Source organism: Meriones unguiculatus, chromosome 15 (genome assembly GCF_030254825.1).
Source record: "Meriones unguiculatus strain TT.TT164.6M chromosome 15, Bangor_MerUng_6.1, whole genome shotgun sequence".
Lineage (NCBI taxonomy): Eukaryota > Metazoa > Chordata > Mammalia > Rodentia > Muridae > Meriones > Meriones unguiculatus.
In genome coordinates this window covers 48,048,919-48,071,891 of record NC_083362.1, presented here as the reverse complement: position 1 = coordinate 48,071,891, position 22,973 = coordinate 48,048,919, and the positions used below count along the sequence as shown (strand labels likewise).

At 35.5% G+C, this 22,973-nt stretch overlaps 1 protein-coding gene across 2 annotated transcripts in view; it reads right to left on the bottom strand.

Annotated features, from left to right (window-relative positions):
- The window catches only part of Nbeal1 (neurobeachin like 1), a 143,755-nt gene that overhangs the window by 79,408 nt on the left and 41,374 nt on the right, over positions 1–22,973 (bottom strand). For both annotated transcript variants that reach the window (XM_060368445.1, XM_060368446.1), the window contains 11 exons: positions 20,448–20,534; positions 18,271–18,354; positions 15,654–15,752; positions 14,986–15,566; positions 13,832–13,964; positions 12,944–13,063; positions 11,524–11,827; positions 7,886–7,971; positions 5,453–5,542; positions 3,031–3,199; positions 2,536–2,669 (listed from right to left, as the gene is read on the bottom strand). In XM_060368445.1, coding sequence (XP_060224428.1) covers positions 2,536–2,669; positions 3,031–3,199; positions 5,453–5,542; positions 7,886–7,971; positions 11,524–11,827; positions 12,944–13,063; positions 13,832–13,964; positions 14,986–15,566; positions 15,654–15,752; positions 18,271–18,354; positions 20,448–20,534 — 1,887 coding nt within the window. The remainder of the gene's footprint in view (positions 1–2,535; positions 2,670–3,030; positions 3,200–5,452; positions 5,543–7,885; positions 7,972–11,523; positions 11,828–12,943; positions 13,064–13,831; positions 13,965–14,985; positions 15,567–15,653; positions 15,753–18,270; positions 18,355–20,447; positions 20,535–22,973) is intronic.

The following is a 22,973-nucleotide window of genomic DNA, read 5'->3' as shown; positions in this document are numbered from 1 at the left end:
CAGAGGTTAAGAGTACTGGCTGTTCTTCCAAAGTACCCAAGTTCAATTCCCAGCAACCACATGGCAACTTACAACCGTCTGTAACTCCAGTTCCAGAGAACCTGATACCCTCACACAGACATACATACAGGCAAAACACCAATGCACATAAAGATAAAAATAAATTTTAAAAAGATAAGAGAAAGAAAGAAAATTCTCCAGAAAATTTTAAAGAATTACTCCTCCCATAAACAGATCAAGAAAATTCAATCACTGCTGTGGTGGTCTAAATATGTGGTGGCCCCCGTAGATTCATGTGTTTGCATGCTTGGCCCATGAGGAGTGGCACTATTAGGAGGTGTGGCCTTGCTGAAGAAGCATGTCACTGGTAGTGTGCTTTCAAGTCTCCTATACTATACTCCCATATAGTGTGACACACAGTCTCCTGCTGCCTGAGAATGTGGATGTAGAACTCTCAGCTCCATCCCCAGCACAATGTTTGCCTGTAGGTGGGCATGTTTCTCACTCTGACAATAACAGACTAAACCCCTGAAACTGTATCCAGCCCCAATTAAATGTTTTTCTTTGTAAGAATTGACATGGTAATGGTGTCTCTTCACAGCAATGAAACACTAAGACAACTGCACATACAGTAAGGACATATCTTTCTCTCGTTCATAGTTACTCTTTCCAGGACTCAATGAAAGCTATAGTAGTGATTTAAGTAGTTCTCAGCTCCTTAACTGGTATCGTGAATTCTCACATTTTGCCCTTCACAACGCTGTGAGGTGGACATGACTGTCATTTCCACCAACTCATCTGTTTTGCAGATGAGTAAATTAAACCCAAGAAAATGACTTTTACTGGGGCCATATACACCGCCTTTGTAAGCAGGTCTCTCAATGACATTATAAAAAGGTCTTGTAGAGAGCTTCAAAAGAATGATGAACTGGTAGTTACCCAAAAGCAGGCAAACTTTGTAAACTGGCATCCTAGGCTGACCATAAAAAAAAAAAAAAAAAAAAAAAAGGATGGAATAGGAATCCTTTCAATATCAGTTTTTCTTTGTGACTCAGTTTTCTCTGTCTGGCCAGTGATCTTAGGTCTAGCCTTCATAAACTACCTTAGAGAGCCCTGTGTTGTACAGCATGTGAAAGCACACTATAGCAAAGAGATCTCGAGTTGGCTGAACAAAAAGACTCTCCTCTTGACCACATGAAATAATCTGAAAAAAATGTCAGGAATTTTCTTTTAATACAAAGTTCTCTAATAATTTCCTAATACCTCTGATACTTAATGGCAGCCTTCCAATGTGGGAGTTTCAGATCAGGTCTCTGTCGTTCTTTCTGTCTTTCCTTTCTTCCTTTTCAGTTTTTGGAGAAAAGGTTTCCCTGTGTGATCCTTGGCTGTACTGGAATTTGCTCTGTAGATCAGGCTGGCCTTTAACTCAGAGATCTGCCTGCCTCTGGCCCCCAAGTTCTGGGATTAAAGTTGTGCTCCACCATACCCAGCCTCAGTTTCTACTTCTTTCAGATTGTCCAGTGGTTATCTGAAATGGCCACATAAGGCTTCTTGAATGATTTTGATTTTTTGAAACAGGGCCTCACTACATAGCTCTGGCTGTCCTAGACCTCTCTATGTAGACGAGGAAGGTCTCAAATTTACAGAAACCAGCCGCCTCTACCTCACAAATAATGGGAATAAAGGTGTGCGCCACTAGGACTAACTTTCCCCACAGGGAGCCTTCCCTCTAACATTGTCACTATGACAAAACCTACCATGATCAAGTGGCATGCTGGACTCATTAGTCTCTTGGAATGCTTCCCCTGCCTTTCCAAAATCTCTTATGATGGAGTCTTTTCAGCAGCTACCAAAGTTTAAAAGAAAACAACAACAACAAAACTGCAGGAGAGAAGCCAAATCCTAGTATATGCAAATAAACTTCCATCCAAAGTGGCCTTGTGATTTACTTTAATTATTCCTTACAGATTGGGGTTTATCTGAGCGCCATATTAAACTGGAAAATTTTCTTTATATCAAGTCAGGTATGACTGTACATATCTATAACCTTAACACTCAGAAAGCTGAAGCTGAAAACTGTAAACGCGAGGACAGCCTGGACTATATACTGTGTAGCTCTCTTATGATTTTATGATTTGACAATGTCTAGCTATTCCATACAGACTTTAATTTTATTTACTGCAAACATCCAGCTCTCTTCTCCCTCACAACAGTCAGAGGATTTCCTGATGAACTTATACATAAAGTCAATCCCAGCTTATCAGCTGTGTGAGACACAATATTCTGGTTCTCAAACACCTAAATACTATACCTCGCAACTAAGGAAGTATACACCAAAGGCTATATATTCTTATTTAAGATAAGTCATTTGTATTATTCTATTAAAGTTTATAAATGCTGCCTATAAAACAAATCATATGCACTGATATAATTTGAGCTGTAATACAGTAATCATTAGTAACATTTTTTAGTAAGAATAAAATCACAACAGCAATTCATGATCATCACAATCAATCAAAAGTTAGACTTGATTACCTTCTGAAGTAAGGCACCAAGAGTTGCAACTCCATGAGACTGAATAAGATTGTCCTGGTTGATAGGATGTCTCTGAATAAAGTGTTTCACAATCAAGATGAATGTTGCAATGAGATTTTTCTCTAGTCTTGACTCTAGGAAAACATCATGATCAAAATCACTCTCATCACTTTTATATCACATATTTTGTATCATAATTCACATTTTAACAAAAAAGTGATCTAATTCAGTTCTTGCTTCCAAGATTGATTTGTACAATGAAATAAAAAAGCAGCAACTACTAACTATATGATTGTATCTTTATTGTGATATAACAATGTGGTGGGATAGTCAAAAGTAAAGTTACTATCTTCAGTGTTTTATACAGAGTCTTGTAACCTTACTGAACTATGTCAGGTCAGAGGGCAGCTGCTGTAAATAAGTAATATGTCATTTCATTTGCCAACTAATTCTCAAGTTTCTAAATGACTATTCTGGGCAATGTAATTGTATTACCTGATGCCTTTGTGGAGGCCAACCCCAGACATTCTTGTTCAATAGGTGTTACTAATTCAGGATCTGTGTTTTCACTCAATCCTTCACAAGTCTGTCCTTCACTAAAGTGGCTTATTTGTTCCAGTAAAGGAAAAAGTGCATTTAATCCACCTATACAATTGATGATGTCCTGAAAACAAAGTTTAAAAATTTTAACATTACAAAATAAAAGCAATGGTGTAGTTTAGTATCTATAGTATATATGAAGATACAATTTGTTAATAAACCTTAAGTAATGTATGTGATAGTCCAAGGTGAAGGAATCCTTAAGCAGACAGTTTCAAAGATAACCATAACTTACATTCAAAGAAGACCATTTCTGGTCATTTTCCTGTGCTTGTTTTTCAGAGCTTGGAAGTTTGAACATGTACAATGTTAATCTAACAATGTCAAGAATGAGTAACTGTCACCATACAGTCATGCATTAAAAAAACAGGAGAGGAACCAGAAGTACAGCTGACTCTTCTGATTTTAGTTAACAAAAATGGAATGGGTAAAGCAAGCTGAAATATAAAATATGCTTAATGTCTGACATATAGAGAATGTTATATAAAGCTGCTCTTATTATTAATCAGTAAAACATTCAGACCAACCCGGTCCTGGGGTACACCGGTAATCCCAGCACTCAGGGAGGCAGAGGCAGGTGGATCCCTGTGAGTTCAAGGCCAGCCTGGTCTACAAAGCAGTCCAAAACAGCCAAGGCTACACAGAGAAACCCTGTCTGGAAAAAACAAAACAAAACAAACAAACAAACAAAAAAACCCCACAAAACCATCCAGACCTACACTGAAGTATTATTTCACCATTGTAAACCTAGTACAAGAAAGGCCGAGGCAGGAATATTCCAAGTTCAAAGCCAGCCTGAGAGGGAGTGAGAAAGGTAGGAAAGAGAAGTAGAAAGGGAAGGGGAGAGAAGATTAACAAATCTATCATCTCATCTAGTCAGCTGTCACAACTGCTGCTATAAAACACTTCCTTAGCAAACCTCCCAATTCAATATTCTTCATGTTGTACCTGTGCCTGAGATTTCAAGATCCATTCCAACTGCATACCTGCCCTGCCACTTTATTTTGCGTATCTTTAAATGATCTAAAATTATTTTACACATTACATAAAAAGATTAAACAGACTGGGGAAAAAACATACTAATTTTAAAGAGTTTCTTGTATGGTAGTAGTAACTGAACTTTTTGGATGGCAAATATTTTCCTTCTCAGTTGTCTTTTTTTTTCCCAAGAAGGAGAGAATTTTTATTTTACTTAAGCATATATATATATATATATATAAAACTGTCTTTTTTAAATAATTATGTTCCTGTCCTGTTTCCAACATTAGGCAAAATATTTGATTAGTTAATTTATATAGCTACAATACAAAGTACTAAAGACTCATTTTGAGATCTGCATAGCATATGTAAGATAATTATGTTCATATATAATAAACAGACATAGTCTTGTAAAACTAGTCTTATAAGGGAAGCAAAAGTTAAACTATGTAACCTACTGTAAACTATGTAAACTATTGTATTTATAACTAAATACAATAGCAGTTTTGTTTTGTTTTGTTTTGTTTGAGTTGGCTTGGTTGAAAGCATAGTTTACAAAGGTAAATTCAGTTTTAGTCAGCCATTCAACTACTATAATTGTTAATCCTTCAGAATATAAATCTGTATAACATTTTTTCTATCTATCCATCTGTCTGTCTACCTACCTAATCTGGGGAGGGGAGTTATTTCGGAAACAAGGTCTCATTATATATCTTTGGCTGTCCTGGAACTCCCTATGCAGACCAGACTGAACACAAACTGTCTCTCGAGTGCTGGGATTAAAGGCATGCACCACCATATCCAGCACTGCATAAAATCTTAGCAGAGACCTATTATTAAGATCAATTTGGTAGTGCTTAAAAGATAAAATCTGGGCAGGTCAGGTGGATAAGAGTTCTTGCTATGCAAGTATGAGGACTTGAAGGTCTGAGTTCAAATCCCAAGTATCCATGTAAAACTCTTGGCAGGACTGCCTGAAAACTCCAGCACCAAGAAAACAGAGACAGGGAGATCCCGAGAGACAGGGAGATCAAGGACTAGCCAGCTTAACCTAAAAGGCAAGTTTTCTGTTTAATCACAACAATAGGTGAAAACAATAAATTTCTAGCAATACACACACACACACACACACACAGGCACACAAGTACTTCCTCCCACTCCTCATAATACTGGGGCTAAGAATGTGACTCATGGTAAAGCTATTACCCAAATACAGAATGCCCTGGGTCCAGTTACTAGTACTTAAAAAAAAAAAAAAAAGATTCTATATGTTATGCGTAAGTAAACTTAATGTAAATTTAAGTTATATTAAAATGTCTATTGCATATTATTAATTTACCTTAATGTCCCAATTCACTACTTTGTTTCCTGTTAATCTTCCATGCAAAGAATTAGTAGACAAGTCAAGGCAAATTGAATTTTTGCAAGCCTAAAAACAAAAGAAAAATACAACAAGCATCTCAGTGCAATTAGAACAAAACATAACTTTAATTACATACAGAATGTTTCACCATAATTTTAAAAGTACATAATAAAATAAGTAATAATAACAACATGCCTCGCATTTGCTTTTTACTGTTCTCTCACTGTGTGCATGCGCATCTGCGGGTGTGTGTGTGTGTGTGTGTGTGTTATCTGTGTGGGGCATACAAAAACTTCAACAGCCATGGAGGCTAGAGGTAGACACCAGGTCTGAGATGTCATCAATCACTCTCTGCCTTCATTTCTGAGACAGGGAGTCTCACCAATTATCTAGACTGACTGGCAAACAATCTCTCCACCTTCTCTGGCCTTCCAGCAGTAGGGTTCAAGCACACATCATATAGGTGCTTGGGGATCCAAACTCAGGTCCTCATGTTCTCACACCAATTAATTTAAATAATGTCTCTTTTTTAAAAAAGGGAACTAAATTCTAGAGCGCTCACTTATCAGAAGTAGGTCACTGTATTCAGTTCTTGGCATAAAGGAAATACCAAATTTTAAAGGAACAGGTGACTACACACACCTGAATGAAAAACAGCTGACTACTGAAAGGTGTGCCAAAGTATCATTTAACAAATTAGCATTTGTTAATACTTGAATTACTTTTAAGAGTGCTGAAAAAACTAATGAAACAAATTAAACCAAGCAGAATCCTTTTCTACACATGTTTTTAAAAGCATATCATCAATCTCCAAGAAGAACATGAAGAATGCAAGAGCTCTATGAACTTACTTTACTTTAGAGACATGTATTACACCATTTTGGAGAAACACACCTTTAATAAAATGACTTACCTACATATTAATCACATTTCTTGGGGGAGATAAGATAATAACTAATTTTTTAAAGTATAGGTTTTAAAATTTTCAGTCTCAGAAAATACAGTCTTAATATCACCAAATTCAAAATTACTATGTAAGAAGGTGACAACCATAATGGTAAAAGCCAGATGCCCACTACATGTCAAAACTATGTCACTCAGTATACTACCTGGATTAGATGCAATGATTTCCTAGGTATCTATGCTATATACTGGAAACTGAATAGGAGAGGAAAGGCCAGTAGTTGCAAAGAAAGAAGGTTATTATGGTTGGGTAAACATACATATTGTTGGGGATACACTGATCTTGACTGGATCAAAACTAGCTTTTGCTAAACAAGTATTTTTTGGAAAAAACTGAATATAGGTGATATATTCAATTATGTAAGTAACTGTAAAATATTCAGGGATAAAATTTTGAAGGTTTGAGGGTTTTGTTGTGTATCTGGGTTTTTTTTTTTTGTTTGTTTGTGTGTGTGTTTTTGGTTTTTTTGAGACAGGGTTTCACTGTATAGCCTTGGCTGTCACTGTATAGACCAGGCTGGCCTCAAACTCAAGAGACTTGCCTGCCTCTGTTTCCCAAGTGCTGGAATTAAATACACTTTCTACCCCCTCTTGGTTAGGGAAAAAAGTTTTATAGTTGTACCAATCTACTTTTACAAATGACCTGAGAAAAAGTAATCAAATACAACAAAATATTAACAACTGGAATTTGGGTAAGGAATATGTAGGATTATTACACTACGTTTTTTTAACTTCTCACTAAGGTTTGAAATTAATAATCCTAATAAAAAGGTGGGAGAACACAAAACCAGTAAGGTTATTTTATTAGGTCAGATACAACAAATAAATGGTATGATTATGTACCAGCTTGCTAAATTAGAAAAAGAAAATTCTATATTATCTCAATTAAAATATTTTCTGAACTATGATGAGTCAAATAATACTGTTTATGACACTTCTCTGCTTTTTTCCTCCTAACTCTACCTTATATTTTTTCCATCACTCTTTACTAGTTCATTACTTTCATTAACTAAGTCTCTGAAGTAAAAAAAGCTAGACATGACATGTACACTGGAAGGTTTTCTATCCTTCAGAAAACACCTCCCCTCCCTTCAACATCACATTTTAAAAAAGCAAGCCTAAGTTTGAGTACAAGTGTTTCATATTTATTTTTGGATAACTAGAGAAATACAAATTAAAAAGGTTTCATTCATTAAAACCAACACAAAAAATTTCCAGAGACACTAGTACAATTCACCCTAGTAGAATGGCATAGCACATGAACTTTAGTTGAGGAGGTAGGCCTTTTTTTCCCCCTGCTTCTCAACTTCCTTTTAAAATCCCTAATTTCCAAAAATAAAGATTCAAGCCCCTCCTCAATTACCCACTGAAGTGACAACAGGAATAAAACAATGAATTTGAGTTCATGGAAGTTACAACTATGGACAGCCATGCATTTGCTCTGACCTTTGCTGTGTAGTGAAGGAGGACGTTACTTGGCAGGTCAGCCATGTCACAGTCTGGACACTTCCAAGGGCTTAAGCAATTTGGACCTGAAAATTAGTCACACACACACATACATCACTGAATAGACATGGTCTCCTTGATTCTGTGTTACCAAAACCAAAACAAAACTTAGAATCAAGATATTTCAAGCTGCTCAAATAACATAGCTAAAACACACTGTGTTACATGTACTTTAGTTTGATGTCCTCCCTAATTTTTCCAAAATCTAGGAATTTGAAGATGATCAATTTCTGCTGCAGAAAGGACATTGTATGTAGCATTATGACAATATTATAAAATACAAAGACTGTACTGATTTATCTAATGTGAACAAATTAAAAATAATAATCAAACAAAAATATTTAAAATTAATGTGATATTGGGCATGGTGGTATACAACTTTAATCCTAGCACTCTAAAGGCAGAAGCAGGAAGATCTCTCTGTAAATCCAAGGCCAGCTAGGGCTATATAAGACCCTATCATTAAAAGAAAAATTTAGTATGAACAGACAGCAGAGAAATAGAATAGCACGTAAGATAACAGTGCTCACTTTCATTTACAACCAAAATGGAGGCTCAAACAAGGTTCCATTTGCAGATAATAGAAGAAAAACCCTCTTTTCTCTCTCTTCCTTAGTTCTGCCCATTCAGAACATTCCAGCATTGGCCACAATTGGCTCTACCTTATTTTTATTAGATAGATCTTTTATTCAATCTGAAGCTCATCATCTAGCTAGGCTGGCTGACCAACAAGCTCCTAGGATTTCTATCTCCACACATGAACACTGGGGTTACAGGTAGAAGCAGCCATGTCCAGCTTTTCCGTGAGTCCTGAGGGTCCAAACTAAGCATCTCCTGCTTGAAAGCAGAACTGAGTCATCTCCACAGCACATCATGATACTCCATCTTAGTGAGGCTGTGCTAAATCTGATAGACTTCTGTGTAATCAATAATACTGTAACTGTTTTTTCTCTTTTAGGAGCTGATTGTGTAACATGTATTGAGAACCATTAATTTATACATGCACTTTGAATATTCATTCTCAGAATATAAAACCATTAAAATAAAAATAAGTACAATAACTCATCATACTGAAAATTTTAAGTGTATATCATTAGTAAAAAATGATAGCTGGGCAGCGATGGTACACGTTTAATCCCAGCACTCAGGAGGCAGAGGCAGGCAGATCTCTGACTTCAAGGTCAACCTGGTCTACAAAGTTCCAGGACAGCCAGGGCTACATAAAAAAAACTCGGTATCCAAAACCAATAAACAAACAAACAAACAAACAAATAAAGAATTCATAGCATCAATTCAAGAAACCATACAAAAGTAAAAGCCAATCATTTATAATAATAATAATTATCATTTAAGAGTAAAATTGTAAATAGAACTATAAGAATTAAGTATACACTATATAACCACAAACACTGCATTGAATGACTTTTTTCTAACTTGGATTTACTTGGGTTACAAATCAAACATTTAAATACTTCAATGAGTGTCAAAAAGAAATGATTAAGTTCCAAATTCAATTCTGAAAAAATCCAAATAGTCCTATTCATCTCAAAACTCCTATGCAATCTGAACAGGGTATTTTGGTGAAAAACAAGTTATTCTGCAAAATTAATGTCCATGATTTTGTTGTTTTTTTATTTTATTTTTAAGATTTACTTATTATTTATATAGCATTCTGCCTGCAGGCCAGAAGAGGGCACCATATCTAACTGCAGATGGTTGAGAGCCACCATGTGGTTGCTGGGAATTGAACTAGGACCTTTGGTAAAACAGCCAGTGCTCTTATCTTCTGATTTCTCTGTGTAGCTTTGACTGTCCTGGACTCGCTTTGCAGACCAGGTTAGCTTTGAACTCTTGCAGATCTGCTGCCCTGAGTGTTGGGATAGCAGGCGTGCAAAACTGCACCCGGCAATGTCTATGATGCTTAAAGATTTAAATTCAGAATAAGGACTAAATAGTAATTAATATATTATATTCAAAATCATATCCAAAAGAAAAAAACAAAACATTTACAATACTATCCAAGAATATGTAACTATACTGCCTTCAGAAATTCTTCAGGTATATCAATACAAGAATTATAAAAGTGACAAGTTCTGGAACAAGATTCATTATTTTGGAATCACTTCCATAATTTCTTTTTTTTCTTCTTTGACACAGGATCTCAACAGGCCAAGTTGCTATGTAGATGACGATGACCTTGAACTCCTAAAACTGCCTCGACTCCCTAAGCGTTTGGATTATAAGCATGTACTGCCAAGCTCTACCATTTCAATTTAAAATTTTGAATTATTACATTTATATTTGTGTATGTAGAAGGACACTCATGACATAGCTTGGATGTGGAGGGTTAGATAGCATTCTTTCCTTTTTTTTTTTTTTTAAGGTTTATTTGTTATGTACACAGGTTCTGCCTGCAATGTGTGCCTGTACACTGGAAGAGGGCACCAGATCTGACTAAAGATGGTTGTGAGCCACCATGTGGTTTCTGGGAATTGAACTCAGGATCTTTGGAAGAGCAGCCAGTGCTCTTAACTGCTGAGCCATCTCTCCAGCCCACTTCTATGCTTTCCTATGTAGATAGGCTTCTATGTGATTTCATCAGTTCATTAACTTCTGTCAAAAGTACTGATAGTATTATGGATAGAACCAAATGACCTTAAAATTCACACTAAAAACATAATTTCCAATGTGACTATATTATAATTAGAGCCTTTAAAGTTGAATTATGTTATAAGAATGGGGTCCTAATCAGTCAGGGTCCCATAAGAAAAGGAAGAGACGCTATAGAGACCAGGTCTTTTTGTCTACATGCACACTGAAGAAAAACATCACATTGAGATCACAGTAAAAAAGGGGTTACCTAAAACAAAGAGAAGCCTCACTAGAAAACAGCACTCATATTATCTTAATCTTGAACATTTACCCTCCATTAATATGAGAAAATAAATTTCAGTGATTAAAGACACACAGTTTGTAGTAATTTACAATGGCAATGCTGGGAGACTAACATGTGCAGTAGTTTCGATATAAGAAATTTAAATATCACCCAAAATAGTGCTGGAGAGATGACTGAGCAGTTAACAGTGCTTACTGCTCTTACAGAGGATCTAGGTTCAGTTCTCCGCACCCCCATGGTAGCTTAAAACTGCCTGTAACTCCATTTCTGGGAGATCCAATACCCTCTGTCCTGTATAACACTTCTACAAATGATGCACATTAACTCACAAAGGTGCACAAGAACACAAGCACACACACACACAAATATTTAATTATTGCCTAAACACTTGCTTTAGTTATACCTACAAAAAAGTAGAGAAGTATAGAAGTATACTTAAAAAAAGTATACAGGAGGCTTTTCTTTTCAGTTTCCACTAAAACACTACAGATCTGTAACATAGTTCAGCACTTAGATCACTTGCTTAGTATGTGCTAGATCCCCAAAGTGTGAATGAACAAACAAACGAATGAACAAATGAATGAATGAATGAACGAACAAACAAAGTCTTCAAATAATCTTTGGGAAACATTCAGGCAAGAAGGAGGAGCAACGATAAAACACTGTGACTGTGCATGCTCACCTGCTAAATATAAAGCCTTGACCTGAGGAGGCTGCAGCGCTTCATGGAATATAATAACAGATCCTAGCTGGCCCTCCAGGGATGTGGGGCAACCCCACTCACTATCTTGGGTTCCAGCTGAAATTAACTTGGTAACTAATTTTGATTTTTCAACTGTTCCTCCCCAGGAGGCTGATGACAATATTCCACCAAATGATGTCCGGTGAGGGGAAATGGGAGTAGAAAATGGTGGATCTGGGATTTGAGATGGTGGAGGAGTAGTGGTTCTTTGACCAGCTGAACCAATACAACAGGAAGTAAATGGCTAAAAATTAAACAAAAGCGACAAAAATTATTTAAAATTGCACAACTTTAAAATAAAGCTCTCTCTTCATATTTAAAGTTAAACAGTATAAATCTGAGCTAGATGGCACACACTGAATAGTCCCATCACTAGGGAGACCAAGCCAAAAGGATCATCAGCTGCATAATGAGACCCTATCTCAAAAAACACAAAAACACTGAAATGAAATACTATGGAGCTGGATATGTAGCTCCATGGAAAACACTTATCTAGCATGTATGAAACTTGGGTTTGATAAACACCAATGAAAAAATAAATAAATAAAACTTAAAATTAAGTAAAAATAGATGAAATAGTATAATATAAACTAAGCAAATAAACACACTGAAACTAAAAGTGAAAGCTGATTTTTCAACTGGATCATAACATATATAGGCAAGTATATACCTAAGGCATCACTGTCAAAGTTACTTTGGTGAAGAGAATACAGACATTATTTTTATGACTTTTTTCGATGGACATTGTTCTGAGTATTATTCTTAAAAAATTAAAAGAGCTTTACAGTTACCTAAAATAGAGATAATTACATTCCCCCCCACAAAATTTATCAAGTATAATGTTAATTAAAGATTACCTTTAACAGTCATGATGATAAGTAAGAAACTAGCAGGTAAACTGACAAATTTCCTACTTCATCCTATTAGTCCCAGAAAAGACGTTCTTAAATTAGCCAGTCTCAAAAAGCTTTCTTCACTAGTGTAGAGAATAAAGCTTGAAGCTAGTTCATTACTAATTCAAATTTAACAAATATCTATCATAGTTATTTTCTTAAATATTTTATTTAATTGGAGAAGGTTTTTTTTTTTTTTTAATGACACTTTGGTCTGGTTTATTCAGTTCTTTGACTTTGCCAAATCTACTTTTCCAAGCCTTTCATTACATTTCTTTCTTGAAATGATTTTTTTCAAATAATGTATAACATTATCTAATAGCACACTAAGAGAAATGAATACCAATTTACTGTATGTCAATATATAGAACATAGTTCAAAACTTTCAGGCAAAAATTTAGAATATATTTCCTAAATATCTTCAGGATTTTGTAATCAATAAGGCCTATAAAGTTACAGATACTCACCTCATTCATGGCAGGAAATCTGAGAGGGGCAGAAACCTTTTGTTGTCCATTGTCATAGATATAGACAAGACTCTGACCAAAGGGCCTTTTTCCAGGCATGTGAACAATGGCTATGTTGTGCTGATGAAGTAAAGTACACATTAAAATGACTAAAACCACATTATGTCTTTGCAATGACATATGCTTCAAATTACTTCATAATTTTTGTGAACAAAATGTTAAGGACAGATAAAATGCTGATACAATGATGTTCTCAAAACAAGTATCAATTTTTTATGCACTACAAAACAATCTTCTTTATCAGAAGACTCACAACTATTTTAAGTCTCTTCTGTATTTTTTTAATGTTTTAAGTATTCTTACAAGTATTTTTTTTCAATGAGCAGCATTTTACAATTTTTAGATAAAAAACAGAAGTACACTTGTTTAACAACCTCACATCTCATTTTGAACTGAAATTCAAAAATCAGTCTAGGAAATCTTCAAGGACTCACAATATAAGTTCCAGCAGAAGAATCATTACTGCTTTTTTTTTTTTTTTTTTTAAAGATCTATTTGTTTATTACTTATATAGCATTCTTCCTGCACACCAGACCCCAGTATAGATGGTTATAAGCCACCAGCTTGTTGCTGGGAATTGAACTTAGGACCTTTGGAAGAACAGTAAGTGTTCTTAACCTCTGAGCCATCTCTCTAGGCCTCATTACTGCTTCTTTAATGACAATGATAAGTACGCTAACATCTTTATAAACAGAACTTTCCTACCAACAGAACCTGAAAACGAAAGCTAGCAGAGCAGATGAAGGCTACTCATAAAAATGCAGCTTACTGTTACATGTCTTAAATGAAAGACATAACCCAGGATTCGATGGTATCCTAAAGTCTTACCCAGAGAGAGTCACAGAAACTGTGGTCAGGGAGCGTGACTGTTGCATATTCTCTTTTCGTGCACACTGCTACAACCAAAATGCCTGAGTGGGTAATAAAAGCTTCGAAACCCATTCCACTTCCTGTAAAAAAGCTAACAAAAATATATGTTATCAGAACCTCTGAAAGCAAGTTGCCCAGTCTCTTTGACATTGAAGCACATCATAAACTAAAAGCCATCACAAACATCTTCATCGACAATGCTGAAATCGTAACCTATCAGCCCAACTTTGTTTCATTTTTTAAATCCATTTTGGACATGAAATTTAATAAATTATGAAAGATAATACTGTTAAGTAAGATTTCATTATCAACCTAAAGCAGTGGTTCTCAATTTTCCTAATGCTGTGACCCTTTAACACAGTTTCTTATTAAGTGGTAGTCCCCAACCATAAAATTATTTTTGTTTCTGCTGCACAACTGTAAGTTTGCTACTTTTATGAATCATGATACAAATATCTGTATTTTCCAATCCCTATGGTCTTAGTCATTCCCTATGGTCATGGCCCACAAGTTAAGAACCACTGAGCTAGAGCAAAACTAAAAATTTTTAAATCTTTTAAATTTTGCAAAATATCCAGAAAGCATACATAACAGTTTAAAAATCATAAAGCATATTAAAAGTGATTGCTGGGTGTGCTATCACATACCTATAATTCCAGCACCTAGGAGGCAGAAGCAGACAGATTTCTGTGAATTCGAGGCTAGCTTTGTCTACAAAGTGAGTTTCAGGACAGCCAGGGTTACACAAAGAAACCCAGGGTGGGCCAGGGAGGGGGGTAATTATTAGCCACTGAGGCCTGAATGTTTTACATAAAAACTCAGCTCCTTCAATGGAACAGAGTTTATTATCCCTTTCTCTCCATTTTTATACTACTTTTATTTTTGTTTCCAAAAGACCCTCATTTTTTAGCCAGAAAAAATATCTAAAATACAGAATAAATATAAAAGCAATAAAGCACCTCTAAACTATACACCTCTAAACTATACAGATAAAAAACTTTCATATAACTACTATAAATTTTAAAAACTAGATCCTTACTTTTTCCCATTTAAGAATCACAGCATACACAACGTGAAAATATTCATTTATACTCCACCATTTGTACCATTACCTATATAATTGTTTCCTTTTTCCTCCTTTGTTAGCAGTGCCGAGGGTCAACCGACCCTGATCTAAACAAAACCAAGCAGTGAAGGAAAATGCAGAGCCAGGCCATTTCTGAATGGCAGGCACAGAAATACCTGCCATGCTATGTGACAAATTAAAATACTGCAGTGCACTCTCAAGACTGAGTTTCCGCGCCATTGTCAGGATGGCACGAGTCACGGGAACGGTGTACGGGTGAGCAAACTCAGATTCATCCACTCTCAGCAACCGGAGTAGTCGACGGATCTCTTCTGAGCTCACAGACTGACTCCCCAGTGAACCATGGATTGCAATCAAATTCTCAGCACAAATTCGATGTAAGGAAGAGTGGGATTCAAGGGTTTCAATGATTCTTATTCCCATGTTTGCATTCACACAGGTAGTTCGGCTCTGTTTATTAATGCAACAAATTTTTTTCAGCCAATCAGAGATGAAAATTTGTAGGTCATGAGATTCTAGCTCCGGAAGCCACTGGATAAGAACCAAGAGAGGATGGACATTACTAATGCCCAAAATGCCAACTGAAGTATGATCACCCTCCACGGCCTGGAAAGTAACACAAAAGTAAAAGGATAGTTACTATTCTTAAAGTAGTGATAATGGAACTTCTCATGACAAAGGTTAAAAACTCACCATGTTCATAAGTTCTTTAAGCAGTTCTAGTGGTGGCTGGCCCAAAGATTTTAATACCTCAAGCATGTGCATATAGCCAATTCTTTCTTTAAATACTTCCTAGAGGGTAAAACAACATACCAAAGCACATTTTCAATTACTAAATTTGTTGGAATATTAAAGACTGAGTATTTAAACTAATTAATATGAAATATAAAGGTTATTAAATCAGTTTTGTTCTCTTACATTATCTATGTCCATCTATATTCATCCTTCTCTCTCTCTTTTGAAACAGGGTCTTTCTATGTTGCCTAAGCTGAGATCTTTCCATCTGTCTCACTTATGTCAGGAACGGGGATAACAGGCATATGCCCTTGAATCCGGCTGTGTACATATTAAAACATATTCTATATTCTTTTTATAATAATAATAAAGATACAAAAGTTCAGCAAAATGCAAAATAAATGAAATCAAGACAACTGTTTTATAGAACCATTTTCTTCTGATTAAGTTATATGACACTTCCTTTATCGTCACCTTCTCTCCTGTCAGCCTGTCCCATCCTCCTCCCCTCCCCCTCCAGCAACCCCCTAGACATAGTTTTACTTCATAGCTTTGGCTGTCCTGAAGCTCTGTCTCATAAAAAAAAGAAGAAAAAAAAAAAAAAGGGAAACAAACAAAAAAGAGCTAGATTAAATTCCTGATGGCACATGCCTGTAAGCCCAGCAGAGGCAGGCAGATCTCTGTGAGTTCAAGGACAGCCTGGACTATAAAGCAAGTCTAGGACAAGTAAGGCTACACCAAGAAAACATGTCTCAAACAAACAAACAAAATTCTGGATTAGCACTGTGGCCCACAATTGGGGAAGTAGAGGCAAAAGGCCATTCTGGGCTATATACTGAGACCTAGTTTAAATAACAAGGACTAGGATGTAGCTCAGTGGTGAAATGGAGGCCCTGGGTTAGATTTAGAACAATGCTCAAATTTTAAGTGGCCAGAATAAGGAAAAAAAAAAATTCTGTTCCCTGTATCTAAATGATCTGCAGCATCAGTCAACATTAGGAAGCTTGAAGTCATTTACATTCTTAACTCAAAGCTAAAAAGTAAATATAAAGACTATCCAAATATCTAGAAAATAGAAAATCACCCCATTAAAACTAGGCAAAAATAGGTAAACCAACCATAAAAAGGTTAAAAACATCAGTAAAGCCAGTTATCTCTGTAAGCTGGATGACAAGCATAAGAAGAAACTTATCAAGCGGTGCTTTGTCATGTGACCTCATTTAGGGAGAAAAGGTGAGGGCCCTGAACCCATCATGTTACATAACCTCTATAATTTTAAACCACAAAAGGCATTACTGTAAAAAAAAAAAAAAAAAAAAAAAAAAATCACCTTTAAAATTAATTAAACAGCCTTGAAGGTTGGAATTTCAGAAACAATAGCTATCTGTTACACTAATAAATGAATTTATTAGTGCTTAAAGTGATTTCCCTTATAAACAACAAGGAAACCCTATTATTAAATGGCAGGTAAAATCAGAGGTAAGACTATCCAGTCTGACATAAACTTAACCATGGGCTCCATCCCTGACGGCACCTCAGAGATAAGGCTTAGAAGTTAGGTTGGGCCCATATCACTAACGTGCCTCAGGTACTTGACCATGTGCCTGGGACTCTGCACAGATCCCTCACAAATCGTAAAACTACTCCTGAGCTACTTATCAACACATGAGCCTAATCAGACAAAACTACAGTCAGAGACAGGAGATAAGAACTGATATAAGCAGCTGGAGAGATGGCTCAGCAGTTAAGAGCGCTGGCTGCTCTTCCAGAGGACCTGGCTTAAAATTCCAGAACCCACATGGCAGCTCACAACTGTCAGCACTCTAGTTGCAGAGGCTCTGGCACCTTCACAAAGTCATACATGTAAGCAAAACAAAAATAAATAAATCTTTTTTAAAGTGATATAAAACCCTGAGTTTAATGATAAAAACAAAAACAAATCAAAACTAAAAAACAGAAGCTTATACCTACACGCATTGGCCAAACAAATCCCATACTGTTAAAGTGGTCATATGTGAAAAATACTCATATTCTGGATAGTTATACAATAAATAGCAAAACTGACTTTAGCAGTAAAAACAGTTATAAAACTTAATTCTTTATGTGCAATAACAATACACTCACTTCTCAAAAGCAGCATTATGGCCTTCTAATTGCAGCAATACAGCCAACACTGTAAACAGTTATTAGTGAGCAGTTCAGTTGTCAATGTCCCTTTTTCTTTTTTTTTTCTTTTCTTTTTTGGTGACAGTTTCATTACATAGCCTTGGCTTGCTTGGAACTGGAACTGGCTGAACCCAAACTCTCAGAGAGCCATCTGAGTGCTGAGATTAAAAGTATGTACTACCATGTGAGTCATCAATCTATTAAAATCCTGTATCCATAAGGAGTATCCATAAGGAGTTTGTCTATAAAATTATCAGCAAATTATAAAAAGGTGAGCTACTTTTGTAAAATACTTCATTACAAGTGTTAGTTACACCTGTTTTATACACTTCCACACTTCACTTTGGGATTTACACAACAAAAACTGATAAAATGAATATATTTTAAAGCTTGAAGATCTATTTTTCACCTTAGCAGCTGGAGAATTCTTCATCACTGCTGTCAAAGCCTGAATGGTTGATACAGCCAAACAATCCAACTGTCCCTGAAATACCTACCAAAGGGAAATAGCAAGAAATTAACAAATGTACTCAGGATTTTGTTCACGTGGAACCCTTTGTTCTGAAAACTTGAAGAAATGACATGCATTACATTCCTCTTCCTATCAGATGGATTACTAAAAAATAATCTGCAAGAAAACGTTACTTAATTAACAAAAGCCGCATATCAAGAAAAATGAATATTCACTCATTATATTAAATTTTCTGAAAGGGAGGGCAAAACAAACTTTACACATGCTTTGAAAAAATAATGGACAATCTCAAGAGGAGGGAAGGGAGATCTGCAACTGGAAATTATGGCTTCAAAATTATATTTGAACTTATTAATTTTAAATACTGTTAGCATGTATAATCATACGTAACTTGAATAACTTTGTTTGCTTAGTTTCCAAATTCAGTACTAAAATGGAAATGGTGTATATACATCATTACCTTTTATACAAGGCATATCCATTTCTATAAAAAAAATTGAGGCAAATAATGAAAATAAATTATGTATCTATATGTACCGCCAAGTTTTGGAGAAGGCAATCTTTAATGCCAAAAGTTTTATGAAATAATTAAAAACTCATTTTGATTTTTATTTAGGCGTAACCATAAATATGAGGTGAGGCGTAACCATAAATATGAGGTGGACTGAATATCAGGAGACTCCTCCTAGAAAATAAGCCAGTAACTACGACCCATAAAACTTAAAAATAAAATTCAACATGGTTGCTATGTTACACTTAACCTATCTTCATAGCGCTTAGACTAGAAAGCTGGGGCCCAAAGATGGAGTTGATGCCTTCTCTTGGCCTCTGAGGGCACTTCACTCTTTAAACACACTGAGACATACTTAAAAATGAATGAAATTAAAAAAAAAAAAAAAAAAAGGTAGAAAGCTATAAAAGCAGAACTAAAAATCTGCTTTGGAAAGAATATTCTTATGACCTGAAGCTAGCCACTCCACAAAGAGCATTGTCTTTTCTAGCTCCACAGAACTGATCTGCACATAAAAAAAAATTATTTAGATCTTTGTGTTTACTAAGGTCTATCACTTAGGCATAAGCTACTAGAGTCTTGACTTACATTGATATTGTTGTCAAATATTATTACATAAGAAAACATATACTAAACACTTCACAATATAGATTAAAATTCTGCATATACAAATTCATATAAATGAGATCTGTGCTACTTTGTTCAAGAATAAACTAAAAGGAACTCATCATAGCTAACATTTGATTTTATATAATCTCTTGTAAAAAATTTCAATTATATATAAAGAGGCTTTGGGTGTCTAAATAGGAGAAATCTAAAGCAATAAACAACTCTCTGAATCTCTATTTTACACCCCCAAAACTAACAGATTATAGTATAGTCTCTTTTCCTACAACTCAGTAAACCTAAACATTAAAATAATTTTAACAAAAGATATATAAATTCTCCAACAAACATGTTGAGGAAAAAAAAAAACCAACTTTACAGGTATTTTGTTTTACAATTAAAAAAAAAAACTTTTAATTTTTTAATTTTCCTCCCCAAAATAATTTACAAGTATCTTTTGAGGAAAAAAAAAAAAAACAAAACAAAAACAGATACATCTGTTTTGGTATTCTAGTACAGGGTTGAATTTTGAGAACAGAAAAACAAATGAAATTGCATGAAAATTAATATTCAAAGGCTTATCATCTTCTTCCCTTCCTCCAAGATTCAGGTTGTCCATTGAATTATAATCATTGTCAATAAGAAGTGAAGAATCAAGATATTAACAATAACTATGCATATTCACATACAAAGCCCTCATGTCCCAATACACCACAGTGCTTAGAAAAAGAAGCCCCTCAAACACAGTCATCACCAGGTAGTCAATACTGATTGATACTGGGTTCCATTCCTGTACTTTTTATCTTCTCACACTGAAAAAAAAGTCCTCATTAATACAGAATTATAATGATGATTTATGTGTAATTTAAATAATCCTCAAAAATAAATAGATTAAAGGTCTGTGGTTTTGGAGCAATAAGAAGAAAAGCACAGGAATAGTCATCCCATTGACTGATTTTGGACTTCAGCTGAAACAAGATGCAGGCTTTGTAGATACCTGGTCCTCACTCATCTCTGTCAGTAATTGGTTGGCAAGGTCTTTCTCGTTCTTGTCTGCCACCTTACTGTGAGCATTTAAAAACAGCTGTTAAAAACAGAGACAAGAATAATGGAGAAAGAACATTAAATTGTTACCTAAAAGCAGAATGAGGTCCAGCTGGATTTCCATGTCTCTTGAAAACTAATCCAAGAATACATTTGTCAAGTACACAACTTCCAGAAATAGGTAATTATTGGCTTTCTGAATAACAATTTAATAGTAGTTTAAGTACTATGTAACATATAGTTCTCCTTTATAACTCAAAAATGTTAAGAAACTTGCTACTGAAATAGATAAAAGATTCCATAAATAATGATTGCAAAATTCTATTAGGCTAACGTGAATGGGAACTCTTCCCAGAAATTTTTCTCAGAGTCTCAAAAGAGACTGGTATGTAGCTTGACAAGGGAGGTCAGTGCACAGCACTATCTGCCCAAATTCATCTGATCTCACATCTCACGAAAGAATATTCTTCAGCTGAAACTAATTCGTATTTTACTTTGTAGTCTGGAAAAAGAAACTGGGAGAATCCCTGACATATTTTTTTTTAATCTTATTATTGTGGCTGGGCGGGGTGGCGCACACATTTAATCTCAGCACTCAGGGAGTCAGAGGCGGGAGGATCTCTGTGAGTTTGAGGCCAACCTGGTCTATAAAGCAAGTCCAGGACAGCCGGGGCTACACAGAGAAACCCTGTCTTTAAAAAAGAGAAGAAAAGAAACTTCCTGTGAGTGCATTTCTATGCGAGCAGAAAGGAGGCAGGCAGCATGCGTCACAGTGCACAGGTGGAGGACAAATGACCTGCAGAGTAAGTTCTCTCTCTCCTCCACCTTTACATGGCTTCCATGCGTAAACTCTGGCACTGCTCTGTGTGCCAAATGCCTTTACCCAATATGCTGTATCACTGGCCCATCATTATCTTTTATATGAAATAACGGTGTTACATACTTCCGTTTCAGTGTATCTGAAACTCAGCATCCCAAAGGTTTTGACTTCTGCCAACTCAATGAAGAGAAACTTCAAATGAAAGGAAAATGGAGAGAAAGGTACATAAAGAAACTAAAAGCATTCTTATAAGGAACTTCTGTCGTTTCAGAAATGAACGGGGCAGCAGCGTAGTGTAATATAGAATGCAAGCATACATGTAAAGCTTAATGCAAGAATAAGCTTTAGAATCAGAGACCTCGATTTGCATCTTGGCTCTGTTCAAGTTCTTGAGTGCTTGACTTGAACTCATGCTACCTCACCTGGCAAATGTCTCTAAGTGATTTTTGGTCTATTAAGTGTGTGTGTGTGATGCTGAAGCTCAAGCTTAGGGCCTTATTTAGAAACATGCACTATATCCCCAATTCTTTGCTACTTCTCCAAGCTTATTTATCTAAAATGAGAAGATCTCATCAAATCATTGTGCAAAGTAAATGACATATAATCTACACAGGTTATTTGCATGATGTCAAGCAAATAGGGATTTCAAAAATGAAAGCCAATATTATAAAAAAAATTATATATAATATCAATTTCTATATTACTGATCCTATATTACTGTAAAGGAATGGGGAAGCACAGATGAAGTTTATTAAAGTGAAGTTTAGTCTCCATGCTGAGGATATAATTCATTCATAAAGCACAACCCTAACAGGCAAAGGCCCCAAGGTTGATCTCTCGTATTAGAAAACAGAAGCTAACATGACAGAAGTGCAACTCTAAAAATTTAAGACAGTCAGAAAACACAAGATTATAGCCTTCTTAAAACCAACATGATGGCTTTAAATCCTTCTTACTATTACCAATGACAAGTTGTATTGTTTTTCTTGTAATTAAAATATTGTTGGATTGGGGCTAGAGAGATGGCTCAGTGGTTAAGAACACCATCTGCTCTTCCAAAGGACCCAGGTTCAGTTCTCAGCACCCACAAGGCAGCTCACAACTGTTTGTAACTCCAATTCTAAGGGATTTGAAACCCTCACACCAATGCACATAAAATAAAATAAATTATTTTTAAAATATTGTTGGATAGTCAAAATGCATTGTATAAAACTCAAAGAATTAATAAAATGTTCAACATCCATCACATCTAATCATAAAAGATAAAAGTCTAATATGTGATGTTATATAACATATTTTACATATATATGTATGTGTGTATATATATATATATACATATATATATTTAAGAACTTTATATTGAGTTCCTGTTAGAAATAGTCCCTGTTCCCCTCACTTTGGGAAACCAATTGGTTACTGAGCTACCACTGGCTACATCTGAGTGGAGGTTCTAGGTTATATCCATACATGGTCCTTGGTTGAATGTCAGTCTCAGAAAAGACCCTGTGCCCAGATATATTTGGTCCTTGTGGAGCTCAATGACTGGCTCTTTGGTCTCCCCACCCCCGAAGGGAGGAGCAGTCCTGTTAGGCCACAGAGGAGGGCTTTGCAGCCAGTCCTGAAGATACCTGATAAAACAGGATCAGATGAATGGGGAGG